This window comes from Zalophus californianus, chromosome 9 (genome assembly GCF_009762305.2).
Source record: "Zalophus californianus isolate mZalCal1 chromosome 9, mZalCal1.pri.v2, whole genome shotgun sequence".
Classification (NCBI taxonomy): domain Eukaryota; kingdom Metazoa; phylum Chordata; class Mammalia; order Carnivora; family Otariidae; genus Zalophus; species Zalophus californianus.
The window spans coordinates 133,325,641-133,342,388 of record NC_045603.1 but is presented as its reverse complement, the minus strand read 5'-3'; the positions used below and the strand labels follow the sequence as shown (position 1 = coordinate 133,342,388).

At 44.8% G+C, this 16,748-nt stretch overlaps 1 protein-coding gene and 1 long non-coding RNA gene across 3 annotated transcripts in view; one reads left to right on the top strand and one right to left on the bottom strand.

Moving 5' to 3' along the window:
* The window catches only part of ITIH2 (inter-alpha-trypsin inhibitor heavy chain 2), a 35,387-nt gene extending 18,904 nt beyond the window's left edge, over positions 1 to 16,483 (top strand). For both annotated transcript variants that reach the window (XM_027593749.1, XM_027593750.1), the window contains 9 exons: positions 437 to 622; positions 1,005 to 1,144; positions 2,668 to 2,837; positions 6,220 to 6,357; positions 11,205 to 11,318; positions 11,714 to 11,912; positions 12,480 to 12,652; positions 13,906 to 14,017; positions 16,196 to 16,483. In XM_027593749.1, the coding sequence (XP_027449550.1) occupies positions 437 to 622; positions 1,005 to 1,144; positions 2,668 to 2,837; positions 6,220 to 6,357; positions 11,205 to 11,318; positions 11,714 to 11,912; positions 12,480 to 12,652; positions 13,906 to 14,017; positions 16,196 to 16,343 (1,380 nt within the window). In that variant the 3' untranslated portion in view covers positions 16,344 to 16,483. The remainder of the gene's footprint in view (positions 1 to 436; positions 623 to 1,004; positions 1,145 to 2,667; positions 2,838 to 6,219; positions 6,358 to 11,204; positions 11,319 to 11,713; positions 11,913 to 12,479; positions 12,653 to 13,905; positions 14,018 to 16,195) is intronic.
* On the bottom strand, positions 11,860 to 13,191 carry LOC113922037. The gene is made up of 3 exons (XR_003519881.1): positions 13,050 to 13,191; positions 12,304 to 12,490; positions 11,860 to 11,985 (listed from the first exon to the last, which is right to left on the bottom strand). It is a non-coding gene; the product is annotated as an uncharacterized LOC113922037 (long non-coding RNA).
* Positions 16,484 to 16,748: the final 265 nt, after the last annotated feature.

Below are 16,748 nucleotides of genomic sequence, written 5' to 3'. Positions count from 1 at the left end.
GGAATCAGGACCTGAGCCGAAGACAGAGGCTTAACTGACTGGCGCCCCCAAGGGTAATATTCTTAACAGTTTTTTAGTTTCTCCATTTCTCAGTTCATCTGATAATTGTGAGAATTTTCCCTGTCTCATAGCTCTCCACAGAGATCCTGTGAAAATAAATTAAGAGATACCAGCTAACCATTTGAGGAATCTCAGCAAAAAGGGCTTTAGGGATGCCTGGGTGGCTCAGTTGGTTAAGCGTCCGACTCTTGATTTCAGCTCAGGTCATGATCTCAGGGTCATGAGACCGAGCCCTGAGTCGGGCTCCGTGCTGGGCATGGGGCCTGCTTGAGATGCTCTCTTTCTCTGTCTGCCCCTCCCCCCTCTTAAAAAAGTGTGTTAGACTGATGAAGTAGTATGAAAATAATGATTTCTCTGTTTTTTTTATGAATTGTAGAAATTCTACAACCAGGTCTCTACTCCATTGCTCCGGAATGTTCAGTTCAACTATCCCCACTTGTCAGTATCGGATGTCACTCAAAACAGTTTCCACAACTATTTTGGAGGCTCAGAGATTGTGGTGGCAGGAAAATATAACCCTGATAAATTGGAGCAGTTACAAAGCATCATCACTGCCACTTCGGTACTTCTACTTATCTCCTTATTTCTCAAAAGACTAACTGGTCCCCTCGATACAGTCCATCTTGTATATTAACAGGTTAATATTTTGCATTCCAAGAATCTTGCATGTGGACTAAAAGCGATAAAGTGGAAGGGAAGGCATGAGAATATCTATGCCATGGTCCTCAAACCATTCTGTAAATCCTTCCCTTCTGATCCCAAAGCCAATCCCAAACCTTGGATGTGTGCACTTACTTCCTCTTTTGTATTCTTTTGAATTGTTTTGCACTTCCCTTGAAGTTACATAGTGCCCTGATTCACTGACAGTAGGTAGGAAAAATGTGGATTGATTAACTCTGGTTCTGCTCCCCCAATATCTTTCAACTGAATCTTCCATCATCCAGGCTAACACGGAGTTAGTCTTGGAAACTCTGGCCGAAATGGACGACTTGGAGGATTTTCTGTCAAAAGACAAGCATGCAGATCCTGATTTCACCAGGAAATTGTGGGCCTATCTGACAATCAACCAACTTCTAGCTGAGCGGTAAGAAGAGAAGAGTGTACATCACAGGGATTTGCAAAAGTAAGAGGTTTGCCTTGAATATTTTGAAAGTGATACACAAGAAGGATTTGGAACCAAGAAAGGCAGCAAATTAACTCGGGATTGGGACTGTCAATTTCCACTGGTTCCAAGCACTTTAAGTAAAGCTGAGTTCACAATTTTCTTTTTTATTGAGGTATAACATACACAAAGTGGGTTAAGTGCATGAATTTTAAACGTACAGTCTAGTGAATTCTTAGATGTGTCACCCATGTCATAATCACCACCCAGATCCGTTATAGAACACTTCTGTCCTCTCTGAAGGGTCCTTCGTTCTCCTTCCCACAGAATACGCCCCCCCACACACACACACCTGTGGTAGAAATCACGGTCACCATCAATTAGTTTTCTGTGACTGAACTTCTTGTTTCTGGCTTCTTTCATTCAACACGATGTCTATGAGATCCATCCGTGTTGCTGGGGAGTATCAGTAGTCTATTTGCGTTTACTTTTGAAAAGGTTATTGTCCAGAGAGAAATTCATGATTCTAGTATCACCTGAGGACAGGTTCCATAACAGCTGTCTCGTTCATCTCTGGCTGACCTGCACTTAACCTGTACAGTATAAGAACTACATTTCTGAATAATGCATAGCTCTTGGACCACGTGCAGCAGAATAACATAGCAGGTGCCGAAGAAGAAAATCACCATTCCCGAGCCCCATTCCACCTACCACAACAGATTCCCAGGAAGATGGAACAGAGTCTTCTGAACTAGGTCAGGAAAACATGAAATACGGTTGTATGACTGTACTCACAGAGAAAATCCGTGATGTCAGTAAGATTATAAAACAGACATGGGGTGTTAGCTGTGGCTTTGAAGTGAGCAAAAACTATCCCTGCCCCTTTACTGAAGCATGCTGGGTGCATGCACAGCAAAATTACAGATACACATCGCGTTGCTGAAGTTCAATACTGATTTTTCAGGAACAGTCCCTGGAAAACAGATCAGTGGTTGCAGGGGGTTGGGGGGCCGGATGACCGGGCAGAGCACAGGGGGTCTCTAGGGCAGTGAAAGCGTCTGCACGATAGTACAATAGTGAATACATGTCATCACACGTTTGTCAAAGCCCACAGAATGTGCACCACCAAGAACAAACCCTAATGTAAACCGTGGGCTTTGGTGATGAGGAAATGTCCGCGCAGGTTCATAGCTTGTAACAAATACACCACTCTGGTGGGGGGTTGTTGATAATGGGGGAGGCTGTGGTGTGTGGGCACAGGGAGTATCTGGGAAATCTCTGACCTTTCTCCTCAATTTTACTGTGAACCTAAAACTGATCTGAAAAATAAAGTCTATTAAAAAAAAATACTGTAGGACTGCATAGCTAAATAAAATCCTAGCTTCATGGAGCCAGTTAGCCTTCTTTTATCTGGCGTCCCCAGGGTCCAGGCTGAGCCCAGAGGTGGTGGGGGCTGGGGCGTAAGCGCAGTAATGTACTCAAATGCCTCTGTTTCCCAAATACAGAAGCCTGGCTCCTACAGCTGCTGCCAAAAGGAAAATTACAAAAACAATCCTGCAGATGTCTCTGGAACATCACATAGTGACCCCACTCACCGCGATGGTGATTGAGAACGAGGCCGGGGATGAGCGCATGCTGGCCGACGCCCCCCCGCAAGATCATTCCTGCTGCTCAGGTGAGTGCTGCCATCTGCTGGACAAATCGGACGGGTCGGCTTTCCTCGCCGGCCCCGGGGTCCTCCAGCCTCGGCTCCTCTCCCCCACAGCCCGCCTCTTGCTTCCCAGCCCTGGGTCCCCGTGTGTCCGAGCTCTTCCGGTCAATTTACTTTGGGGTAGTTTATTGCTATGGTCTTAGAACTTCTGCTCACTTAACTCCCAAAGGAATTTTGAAGACCTACGTACCCCGGCACGCATTGTTTAAATCAACATTTAACCATTTTTCACCACGCTTAAATAGTTGCAGCGAATTTAATTTGGGGCATATTGTATTGTATTGAATTTTTTTAAAGATTTATTTATTTATTTATTTATCAGAGAGAGAGCGAGAGAGAGCACAGGCTTAGGGAGCAGCAAGCAGAAAGAGAAGCAAGCAGAGGGAGAACCAGTCTCCCCACCGAGCAGGGAGCCCGATGCGGGACTCGATCCTCCGATCCCGGGATCCTGACCTGAGCCAAAGGCAAACGCCTAACTGATTGAGCCACCCAGGTGCCCCAATAGTGAGTGTTTAAAACAAAACTGTTGCATCACTGTTTTAAGTGTATCCAACGACATGGAATACCTAACTTGGTACTCTCCATCATCCATTAAAAAAAAACACATGAACAAATTCTATTTTTGGAAATTTTATATGGTTCTTTTTTCTAGTTGAACTGGTATTTCCGTTACTGGCAGAATTATGTCTCAGTGTAATACACTGCTATGTGGGAAAGTCTTTTACTGATCATCCTGCTCCTATGCAAGAAAAATGTTTACAAATTTAATTTTTTTCAATTTCTTGTGACCATTAGATTTTGAGTGTTCAAATTTTTTTTCTAGATTGAGTTTTATTAAAATTACTACAAGTAGGCAACTGGTCAAAATAATATACATGGATTATAAATTTGATATCCCTAAGTAAAATTTTATTGAAAATCATCTCTTAATGAGAAAAAAATGTGGCTGAGTGTTTTTTCAAGTACCTCTGGGTAAGTGTTATTTATTAATAGATTGAAAGAGATCAGATTCAGTGTCATTCCTACTTTAAAAAAATTTTAGGGGCACCTGGCTGGCTCAATCGGTGGAGTGTGCGACTCTTGATCTTGGGGTTGTGAGTTCGAGCCCCAAGTTGGGTGTAGAGATTCCTTAAAAATAAATCTTTAAGAAAATGTTTTTATAGTCCTAAGTCCTGATAAATCTTGTTGACATAGGTTAAGTAGATAGGAATGGAATGAATTTGGTCACTGCAACTGTCACTCACAGCTTCTTCAAAGTTATATGCCAAACTCACATAGGATCTAGTACGCAAAAATTATTTTTAATGATCTAGCATGTCACAGCTCCGGTCCTACTTCAACTCTGTTTAAAGGAAAGAACTGGAAACTGTCTGACTTGCAAACGGATCTGTGTCCCTTGCAATGGATTGGGTCATTCTAGTTTTCGGCACTACACCAATTTTCCTGGGAGGTTTTTGGTGAGAGAGCATGCCTTCCACTTCTCAACTAAGAGAAAGGGGTTTTCAAGTCAGGAAACGACAGATGTCGGTGGGGATGTGGAGAAAGGGGAACCCTCCTACACTGTTGGTGGGAATGCAAGCTGGTGCAGCCACTCTGGAAAACAGTATGGAGGTTCCTCAAACAGTTGAAAATAGAGCTACCATACGATCCAGCAATTGCACCACTGGGTATTTACCACAAAGGTACAAATGTAGGGATCCGAAGGGGTACGTGCACCCCGATGTTTATAGCAGCAATGTCCACAATAGCCAAACTGTGGAAAGAGCCAAGATGTCCATCGACAGATGAATGGATAAAGAAGAGGTGGTATATATACACAATGGAATATTATGCAGCCAGCAAAAGGAATGAGATCTTGCCATTTGCAACGACGTGGATGGAACTGGAGGGTGTTATGCTGAGCAAAATAAGTCAATCAGAGAAAGACATGTATCATATGACCTCACTGATATGAAGAATTCTTAATCTCAGGAAACAAACTGAGGGTTGCTGGAGTGGTGGGGGGTGGGAGGGATGGGGTGGCTGGGTGATAGACATTGGGGAGGGTATGTGCTATGGTGAGCGCTGTGAATTGTGCAAGACTGTTGAATCACAGATCTGTACTTCTGAAGCAAATAATACATTATATGTTAAAAAAAAAGAAGAAGAAGAAGATAGCAGGAGGGGAAGAATGAAGGGGGTGGATATCGGAGGGGGAGACAAACCATGAGAGACGATGGACTCTGAAAAACAAACTGAGGGTTCTAGAGGGGAGGGGGTGGGGGGATGGGTTAGCCTGGTGATGGGTATTAAAGAGGGCACGTTCTGCGTGGAGCACTGGGTGTTATGCACAGACAATGAATCATGGAACACTACATCAAAAACTCATGATGTAATGTATGGTGATTAACAGAACATAATAAAAAGAAATGCTGGGTAAAATAGAAAAAAAAAAAAAGAATATACCCTAACTAAATAAGAAAAAAAAAAAAAAAGAGAGAAAGGGGTTTTCTTAGGAAAAGTATACATGGAAGCTGAGAACCTTGAAATTGCCACAAAGCCACCCATGATTTCTGTGTCCTGGGGAAAAGTCCTAAGCTGTGCTCAGGGGCACGTATGCCAAGTTTAGAAGACGTTGGCTTATCACCTTCTTCCTGCCCTCCCTTTCTTAGGAACTAGTCCTATTGAAACAGTCTTAAGAATGGCCTGCACACCCTGGAGGGATCACTTTCCACATTTTTCATTTTGTCCAAGTGAGATGCCAACTAACCACAGAGGTCTAGGGTTCAAGGTGCTCTTACTTCTGACGCCCCAGTTACAAGAGCCTGGGGCCCCACAGCTAAATTTCTCTGGGGAGAAACTCGCCCTAGATAAACTGGCATTTATAAGTGATTTTGTATCAGCGAGATAAGACGCCTAGGTGAACGGCCATTTGTTTTCTCCAAGACAGGAAGGCTGCCTGTATATCAGAAAGCAAAATGAACTTGCTGTAACCAGTAAGGGGAAACTAGCTGGCTGAGAAACTAAATTGTTTAGATTGTTGTTTGGTGAGGCAATAGGAAGGGACCCAGGCCAGGACTTCTCCAGGGGCTGGCCTGGACATCATCTCCTGGGCCTGGGCTGAAGATGCGGGGCCCTTCTCCAGCCTCTGTGGGGCAGATTCCACAGCCCGGGGCCCAGACTCGGCAGAGCGCCCTCGAGCAGGCCCCACAGCGGAAAGACAGGAAAAGCGGGAAGAGAGAAAGTTCTGGAATAAAATCAATGGGAGAAAACCATAGCCGAGAACCTCTAGGGTCTGCGTAACACAGATTCTTGAAGTTGTAAGAAACCTCCATGGGAACTAATGGCTACGGGTTTTTCTATGCAGGCGCCCTGTATTATGGAAACAAGGTTGCTCTGAGTTCAGTCCCATCTTGGGTCAACCCTTCCCCAACACCGAAGATCCCAATGCCTGTGCTGGGAGCTCGAGTGCTCGAGGCAACTCCTCCCCCACATGTGATGAGAGGTAAGAGACCTTTACCACTGCTTTCACGTCCTGGGTCCCTGGATCGCCATCCTGTGGAGCATTTATTTATATACATTTAAAAGTCGTCATGGTAAAATAAATAAATAAATAAATAAATAAATAAATAAATAAATAAAATTAAAAAGTCCTGGTAAACCAGGTGACTTCTATAGGCATGGTTGACCTCCACTGAGAGAAGAGAGTTTTGTGTATGAATCAGCTTGGGCCAGACACCAGACAGTACCTCATTAGTTCCTGATGTGGTGTTCCATGATTCATCGTTTGCACACAACACCCAGTGCTCCTTGCAACACGTGCCCTCCTTAATACCCATCACGGGGCTAACCCATTCCCCTAACCCCCTTCCCTCTGAAACCCTCAGTTTGTTTCCTGGAGTCCGTAGTCTCTCATGGTTCGTCTCCCCCTCGGACTTACTCCCCTTCATTTTTCCCTTCCTTCTCCTAATGTCCTCCATGGTATTCCTTATGTTCCACAAATAAGTGAAACCATATGATAATTGACCTTCTCTGCTTGACTTATTTCACTTAGCACAATCCCCTCCAGCTCCATCCAGGTCGATGCAAATGGTGGGTATCCATCCTCTCTGATGGCTGAGTCATATTCCATTGTATATATGGACCACTTCTTCTTTATCCATTCGTCTGTCAACGGACATCTCGGCTCTTTCCACAGTTTGGCTATTGTGGACATTGCTGCTATGAACATTGGGGTGCATGTGCCCTTCCTTTCACTACATCTGTATCTTTTGGGGTAAATACCCAGGAGTGCAATTGCTGGGTCATAGGGTAGCTCTATTTTCAGATTTTTGAGGCACCTCCACACTGTTTCCCAGAGTGGCTGCACCAGCTTGCATTCCCACCAACAGTGTAGGAGGGTTCCCCTTTCTCCACAACCTCTCCAACATCTGTTGTTTCCTGCCTTGTTAATTTTTGCCATTCTAACTGGTGTAAGGTGGTATCGCATTGTGCTTTTGATTTGTATTTCCCTCATGCCAAGTGATTTTGAACATTTTTTCATGTGTCTGGTAGCCATTTGTATGTCTTCCTTGGAGAAGTATCTGTTCATGTTTTCTGCCCATTTTTTTGACTTGATTTTTTTTTTTTTCGGTGTTGCGTTTGAGAAGTTCTTTCTAGATCTTGGATGCCAGTCCTTTATTTGAAATTTCAATAACAGAGTAGCTCCTGATGTTCCTAGAAGCATGCAGCTTTTCTAGGCTGCCTGGAACACAGAATCTTCTAGCAAGAACATTTCTGACTGTCAGAACTGATTTCTCAAGACTGTACCCCCACCACTTACCGAACACCATATTGGAACAGAGAAAACGTAGTGAGGACTTCGATTTGATTTTTAGAGCAAGTGCAACTCACCCCTATGGCTTGTCTCTAAAAGTATTCTTTGTGGGCCAAAAGTGATTTGCTTCTTCACTCTTTCATCTGTGGCAATACTTTATCCGGAGGTCCCTCCCCTTCCCTACCTGGCACGTCCGAGGACAGAGCTTCACGAAGGGCTCTGCACTGAGCTTCTGGTCAGTAGTGGTAATTTAACTTTACAACACTGCACGCGTGGGGAGGGCATCCATGGGTCAGGTTACAGTGCTGGCAAAATTGCCATCTTTCCTGTGCCGAGTGGCTCTCAGAGCAAGAGACAAGGTCAAGGACAGGTGCATGAGCCCCTCACACTGTGGCTTTGCAAGACGAAGCTTTCTGTAGAAACCCGTAGAGATAAAGCTAACCTCATTTTTGATATTCTTTCCAGTAAGAATGCGGTGCTTCCTCTGAGTTTACATGGTCTGCTGTGTGATGCAGTTAAAGGGACAAGGTCTTAAGAGTCAGACAGTTCCGGGGTCAGGCTGCCCCCCTCAGACTCTGAGACCTCTCTAGGTCTCAGTGAGCCCACCTGTAAAATGGGGATGGTGATAAATTGCAGGGTGGTTATAACCTTAGTTTCTTGTGGAAGCTCATAAACACCAGGTCCTCAGGAATCTATGAAGTTAGTCATGGGATCCCTCAATCTTCCTTCAACCTGATCTGAATGTAAGGTTACACAGACTCACCTAAATATGACGTTTCCTTTCTGCTGTCTAGAATGATACCAGTTCAGTAGTTGATTCGTGGTTACCTACCAGCAGGTCTGATTAAAGGGATTTTGGTTAAATAAAATGGCAAAATCAATCATGATCTCTAATAGAAGCCATGTCCTTCAAAAAATATTTCAAAACACCTTATTTGTGTAAAGGAAGAAGCTATCACAACAAAATGAATTTTTTTAATTGAAAAAGAGATGAGAACCTTTGTTCTGTGTTTTAATGATGCCCTCTAGTGCCCAGCTCAGCACAAAAGCAATTCACCAAGTATTTATTGACCTCATCACGAGAGTTTGGTAGTGTGAGGGGTGCAAAGAAGTACCAGATTGTATTCCTGTTCTGCATTCGTTTATCTTCCATTTCATGTTCCAGAACACACACTTGAACGTGAACGAGCGTATCAGAGCGGGTGGGAGAATGGGCTTGTCCTCGGACAGCTTGGCTTTGCTCATAGCTCTGCCACGCACTAACTCTGTAATGTGATCTCGGGCAGGTGACCTGTCCTCTGCGAGGGTACAAAGAGAATTAGTTGAGTTAATATTTGCATGGGACTTTGCGATAACATCTAGAAGACAATAGCCTCTCAATGAATGGAAGCCTGCTCTTTCATTTTAATCTGGAAAAGATGACCCCTGCGGTTCTTCCAGCTCAGACCTTCCTGTCTCCGGGGCCTTCAGGGACTCAGGCAGGAAGCCGGGCAGATCTGAATTGTTCCTCTGCGCTCAGTTACCCTGACATTGTGGACTCTACCACCGGTCTCTGGAATCTTCCGTCCCCCGTCCGTCCGGCTTCCCATTCAGTGTAACATCTCTTGCCTGGGTTACTGCTGCGTTAGCTGCTAAGTGATCTTCCCACGTCCACTTCCCGAGACTTAATTTATACTGTGACAAGTAATTTCCCTAAAGTCAAATCATGTCCCATTTTTTCTCAAAAACTTCAAATAGCTCCCCAGCTTAAAGCTTCATTCTTTGGTGTGGTGCTCCACCCATCTCCACGACCCCCATTTTTGGTCTTTTTCTACATTCTTCAAGAACCCACCCCATCCCCTAGTTACACTGAGGTACTTTGCCAACAAATCACCCACTTTCATACCTCCATGCTGTGCACTCAGGATAAAATCTCTGTTTCTTCTGTGTCTTTTGCCGCTCCTAGCTTCAAGGTTTTGTGTGAACTCTGTCACCAGGCCTTTCTCAACTGGCCAGGCAGGGCTGGTCACCCTTCATCTTTACCCTCAGAGCATTGCACTTATGCCATTTTTGTGTCATTTATTTTATTCTCTCTTCCCTCAGTGGTTGTGTCTCTCTCAATGAAAGAAAAACTGTGAAGGAAAAAAATTATTCGTGATATTCGTTAGAGCACGCAAGGTCAGGAAGACCTCATTCAAGGGGGGGGCATTACAATGGGTATGGGGACCCCCACAATGGGGTCTTGCAGTTGGGTGGAGAAGATTGGACTCAACTCCAAATACAGCAAAGTTGGAGTTTATAGACAAGGACAGGGTGAGGCAGTGGGTGCAAAATCACTCAGAGGAAACATCAGGATTAAGGGGGATTCTGGCCACACCGACTTAACAGGATTCTTGCCGAAGGCAGCCAGGCAATCAGAAGTCACTTGGAGGGTGGTGGGGGATGAGGAACCCAGTTAGATATCAAGGGTGCTCAGTATGGCAGGTGGGGATTCTAGCTAAGCCAGCCTACTAGGATTCTTGCTAAAATTGGACAATGCAGAAACAAACATGTAAGTCCAAAAGTGGAGGCCTTGTTGAAAAGGTTGGGGGAGCCTAAATGGAGTTTGGTCAAGGAGAGAATCTTGGTCACTCCTTCATTAAATTGTGACTTTCTTGAAGGTCTTATAAATAAGACCATGACTTATTTATAGCTATACCAAACATTGCCTAATTCAGCTTTGGACATAGTTGGGTGTTTTTCTCACCAACTATTTGTTGAATGTTAAACAAACAAACAAACAAGAAAGATCAGTCAGAATAAGGTTGTCCAGTAGCGAAGGAGTTCTTTCTTGAGAGAAGCTTGATGCTTCATTGCCCTTGGAATTGATTAATATCCATCTGTAGGCCAACAAATAATATTATGTCTCCTTTATTTTTATGTTTTGTGTATAGCTACTTAAAAAAATACACCTCTTTTCTCTATCTATACAACACTCACGGTATGTATATACACAATTACAGTATACACATGTATACATGATGTGTCTGTATGCTTTTCTTATTCGTCTTTCTTTTTTTTTTTAAGATTTCATTTATTTATTTGACAGAGAGAGAGAGAGAGAGAGAGAGCAAGAGAGGGAACACAAGCAGGGGGAGTGGCAGAGGGAGAAGCAGACTCCCCGCTGAGCAGGGAGCCCGATGCGGGGCTCGATCCCAGGACCCTGGGACCATGACCTGAGCTGGAGGCAGACGCTTAACGACTGAGCCACCCAGGCACCCCTTTTGTGTCTTTCTTATTCATTTTTTTATCTCTAGCCTAGATCATATGTGATAGTTTCAGATTAAGTATACACTATATTTGCAAAATAATAAAACTCTGACGGAAGCTCCATGGGGAAGGGACAACGGGTCTGCACCACTGGCTCCCCAACGCCCAGAACAGAACCTAGCATCTAATAGAAGCACTGTAAATATTTGTTCTTGTTAAGTTAAAGTTGTTCAGGAATAAAGTACTGTTTAATGTCACCTTCCTTTCTGTGATTTTGTTTGATTTCATTTTCTCTGTATCTTTTCCAGTTGAAAATGACCCACACTTCATCATTTACCTACCAAAAAATGAAAAAAATATTTGTTTCAATATTGACTCAGAACCTGGAAAGATTCTCAACCTTGTTTCTGATCCAGAATCAGGTAAAATAAAAAGAGGCTATATTTGAAATAGGCAATGAGATCATTGTCATGTTTCACTGTCACTACTTGGGATTTCTTTCTTTCCCACCTTAAAAGAAGTCCTGTACTTTTCAAACTCTGATAATTAGTGAGAAACTAATTATAAATATATTCCTAAGGGAATTAGAATAACTACGAAAGAGTATGAACTAGCAGATCTTGCTGTGATATAAGTCATTTAAAGTATAATAAGACATAGTAACAAAGTGAAAGTTGCTTAGGAAAAAAATGTTATGTAAGTCCTGAAGCAAAAAAATAATAATTTTCCCATATTGTCAAGTTTTGTAAATTTGAATAACAGTGCCTCGTGTGCAAAAAAATGGCGCACAGAGAAAAAAGTGTGTTTTCTTCTCCAGGGATTTTGGTCAATGGGCAGCTCATTGGTGCTAAGAAACCCAAGAATGGAAAACTCAGCACCTATTTTGGAACACTGGGATTTTATTTCCAAAGCGAAGACATGAAAATAGAGATCAGCACCAAGACCATCACCCTGAGTCGGCGCTCTCGGGTGTCTGTCCTTTCCTGGTCTGACACAGCTCGTGTCATTAATCAGAGGCGAGTATTGTCACGTCTGGATGCGGGCCTGTCCTCCACACATGACTACACAAATGGGTCCAGAAATCTGTGACTGAAACACAGAACTTACAGTCATCATTTTAAGTGTGAAGAAGTCGAGGTTCAGAAAGATTGTTGTTGCCTACTCCGCGCCCCCCACCCCTGGCAGCCGAGTCCATGTCTTTTGGCCACCGTGTGTCTCCGCACCAACCTGTGGCCTGGCGTGTAGTGAGGACTCGATAAAGACGTGCCAGATAAGTGAATGAATACATCAAAAATCCCCAGCCAACTCCATGTCGGAGTGTGCCCGGAAACACTATGATTGTGTCTTATGAGTCATATTTTCCCGTGATTACCTGTTCATTGCTTTTATACAAACATACAAACTCACAGAATTCCGGAGCCAGGAGCAAAAACGACATTCTGTAACGAAAAGTGTTGTAGAGGGCCTAGAATACTCGTGGGGTTGTCCAGGGCGGGGTGGCGAGCTCAGGTTCACAGTGGGAGGAATGGCTTCCTAAACAGTGTGTTCTAGAAACGTTGACTCCATTTTGCCTTTTGCCCCAGGGTGCTTGTCTCTGTGAAGAAAGAGCAAACTGTGACTATCACCCTGGATAAAGACATGTCCTTCTCTGTTTTACTCCATCGCGTTTGGAAGAAGCATCCAATCAATGTAGACTTTTTGGGGATCTACATTCCCCCCACAAACAAGTTTTCACCCAAAGCACATGGACTAATAGGTACGGTGTTTATTGCCCATCTGGCAAGTGGGTCTTGGTCTCGAGCAACTTTGGAGGTTAGAACTTGGACAGTGATGGGTCTGGACTCAAAGAACAGGTTGGAGCCGTGCTCTGTGCCTGGGTCTTGATTTATACAGGGGACTGAGGACACACAGGGGCCAATGCCATTGACAGAACCATTTATTGTCACTCAGGTTCCCCTAGAAACAAAGACGCGCGGCCCACCATGCAGGGCCACGGAAGAAGGCCAGGTTTTAGTCAGGGACCCGAAGCAACAGGTTTAGGACAGAGCCTCTCCTGGGTTTCTGTGGGAAGACAAGGCAGAGCGGGGTAGTTCCGGGTTGGCTAGCTTGAATCATTTCGGCAGGCTTTGGGCTCTAGGGTGATCTCTACTTACCTGGCCCCTGGCCCTGGAATGCTTCCGGGTTGCACAGGCCAGCTAGAGGAGGTCTGGCCCTGGGATGCTTCCGGGTCGCACAGGCCAGCTAGAGGAGGTCTGGCCCTGGGATGGTTCGCGCGCAGCTCATAGCATGCTCCTCCGCTGTCCTCCGCTGTCTTTCAGAATTGGCTGGCCCTGGGAGGGGCAGTCCCTCCCCAGCCGGTCAGGGTTTTTGATGTCAGCTCATAAATATACAGAAGATAACAAACATGATTCATGCAGCCCGACAAAGCAGGGCAGGGGGACTCGATGATGCTCTAGCCAAGACCATTTGCCATTGCAGGTGAGGTTTTCCTGGAACCAGGATTTCATCCTCACAAACTGGGCAAACAGTTAGAGAAGCGATGCACACTTTCAATTTTACGTGGAAGATGGTTTTTTTCTAACTGAAGAGAGGTGAACTGGTTTTGGAAGTCTGTGATAACAAGCAGGGTATCTAGGTCCACTTTCCCTACTACTTTTTAAGTAGTGGTTCCAGTTTAAGCATGTGGCATCACAAACCTTGTCCCTGTGATTTGAGCCATGTGGCAGGTGCTCACCCTGTCATCAGGGCAGGCGTTCCAATCCACTTCTTGTCCAGTAGGTCAGCCTCATATGTGAGATGACTGTGGCTCGAGCAGCCCAGCTTTGCTCTTGGGAAGGACCTATCCCTTCCATCGCTCTGCCCTTCTCCTCTCAATATGTCTTTCCACCCCAGAAATTCTGGGGGCCGGGTGGGGGACAGAAATGTAGCTTGGGCCAAATGATGATGAGACTGGTGTTCTATTTACCCTCGGGTTCTGTGTAAATCAGCGTCTGGACTTTGTCTCACTAGGCCAGTTCATGCATGAGCCAAAGATCCGTATCTTCAATGAACGACCGGGAAAGGTCCCCGAGAAGCCAGAGGCGAGCATGGAAGTGAAGGGACACATGCTGACTGTCACCAGGTAGGCCTTGGAGGCATACAGGAGAAAGGGAGAGCGTGCCTCCCGGGATTAAACTCACACGGTAACATAGAAGCAAGAAAAGCTCTTGCAAGTGTTACCCATGTCAGACTGAACAGTTCATCAGGAAGAGACACATACACAACATTTGCGTAAGGATGCCACAGGTGGGCCAGGCTACATGCAAATAAGGACTAGCTAGACAAATGGGTACCATAAAAGGCCGAGGACAATTAAGCTGTTGGTCTCACCGTCATGCATTACTAGCCCTATGGGCACAAGCTGGATTACTGAAAAAGCTGATCAAAGGAGGAAATCGTAAAAATATCTGTGAACTAGGGCGCCTGGGTGGCTCAGCCAGTTGAGCGTCTGACTTTTGGTTTCGGCTCAGGTAATGATCTCAGAGTTGTGGGATCGAGCCCTGAGTCAGGCTCCTCACTCAGCATGGAGTCTGCTTGGGATTCTCTTTCTCTCCCTCTGCCCCTCCCCCCACTTGCTGTCTCTCAAAATACATCTTAAAAAAAAAATACCTTTGAACCATAGTGCTAGAGAATGAATGGATATGTTTACCTAAGACTGGAGCCTTCTTCTTCTTCTTGAGTATGAATCTACCCAATGCATTTTTGCATAGCTTTCTCATGCAAACCATATCCGTATGCTTTGTTTTGAAGTGAGAATTCCATATCGCAAAGCATTCTGAGTGTAACATTCTTATCAGTCTTTTCAATTTCTCCCAGTCCTCGACTGTAGTCTCTCCTGTGTTATCTGATAGCATCTTAAAGCAGGTGTTTGTTTTTTGTTTTTTGTTTTTTTCTTGCCTTTTAAGAGTTTTTACAAAGCAATCAACTTTGCTTTATAAGAAATGATTTTCTTTTTTTTAAAAGATTTTATTCATTTATTTGACAGAGAGACACAGCGAGATGGGGACACAAGCAGGGGAGTGCGAGAGGGAGAAGCAGGCTTCCCGCCGAGCAGGGAGCCCGATGCGGGGCTCGATCCCAGGACCCTGGGATCATGACCTGAGCCGAAGGCAAATGCTTAACGATTGAGCCACCCAGGAGCCCCAGAAATGACTTTCTTTGCATACAAATGTCATTGGCTTCTATGTCAGTAAGCGATAAAATTGCAGTCATAATTAAGCCGTACATAATACCACACGTAGCTTTGTGAAGTACAACGATGAACTCCTGGGGCCCCTGGGTGGCTCAGATGGTTAAGCGTCTGCCTTCAGCTCAGGTCATGATCTCAGGGTCCTGGGATCGAGCCCTGCGTTGGGCTCCCTGCTCAGCAAGGAGTCTGCTTCTCCCTCTGCCTGCCGCTACCCCTGCTTGTGCTCTCTCTTTCTCTGTCAAATAAATAAATAAGTCAAAATCTTTAAAAAACAAAAGAGAACAAAAGATGAGCTCTTAGTGAGTATACCACTCACCCGGTTCCGGAGCACTGGAGACCAGTGAGTTACCAATGGGTGTCAGTGAGCGTGTTTGATAAAGCAACGGTGAGCACGGGTAATCACAGTAAGAACAGTTATCTGGGGTTGGTGAACGCAGATCTGCTATCCTCCAATGAGAAGGGTAACTGTTAGGCCTCAAGTTCATCTACTGCAAGAACCTTGCGACGCATAACTGAAACTGAGCTGACCTGGGGCTGCGCACTATCGTATATATTCTAAAGCTCACTAGTGACAATAAGCCCTATGACTTTTTAAATCATTGGCTTCTTTGTCCTTTAAGTGAAAGGCATGAATTTCTCAGAAACAGCCGGCATCACCCTTACATAGCACTCTCACCCGCCCAGCGAGGTGGGGGGCATCTTGGATTCATCCCGCAGGTGACATGTGAGGTCAGCCCACAGCACTCCAGTGTTGGGTTCCCGCCTTCTTTCCAATTGAAAGTGAATTTGCACTCCTCACCTTGTTGGAAAAATCTCTATTGGTCAATCTTCAAAGGGTTATTTGAATTATCTAAGGATATACTGCTTATTCCCCGGCCTTCCAACACCAAGCCCCAGATAATGATGTTCCGTACGACTTGGAGAGTGCGGATGGGTGGGGGCGAGCAGGTATGGCGCTAGAAGGAAGGTGCTCCAGAGAATAGCAAGGGAGGGAGTGTGTCTCCTTTCCAGATATGCAGGCTGGCCAAGCCTTAGACTGTGTCCTAACCATACGCACCATTTTCCTTGCAGAGGTCTGCAGAAAGACTACCGAACAGATAGAGTGTTTGGAACGGAGGTCTCCTGTTGGTTTGTGCACAACAGTGGAAAAGGTTTCATTGATGGGCATTACAAGGATTACTTCGTGCCTCAGCTTTATAGCTTTCTCAAAAGGCCTTAAAGATTGATGGCTTTGGAAATTATCTGTAGGTACAGTTTTCCCTGCAGTCATTCTTCGGTCTGAATAATTAAAACACTACGTCATGGTGTTTTTTAAAACCTGTTAATACATCTGAAGAAAAATAAATTCTTTGCAAAGAAGAGTTAGGATTTTGTTGAGTTTTCCGATGTTAAGAGGTGTTCATCAAGGTCATGCAAAGGAGAGCGGCTTTGGCAAGTCAGCCTGGCCTCCAGACGGAGCCCTACATTTGGCATTTACTGTGATGATTTCATTAGTCTCGAGTGTCAGGTCCTCACCCTTGCAGGCTGAGCACATTTTTACACTGTCAGGTACATGGGATGTTCATTTCTGAGAAGGTGATTTGGCAAACATCGCGTAAGAACGGGGAAGTTCCTTGATCTTAAT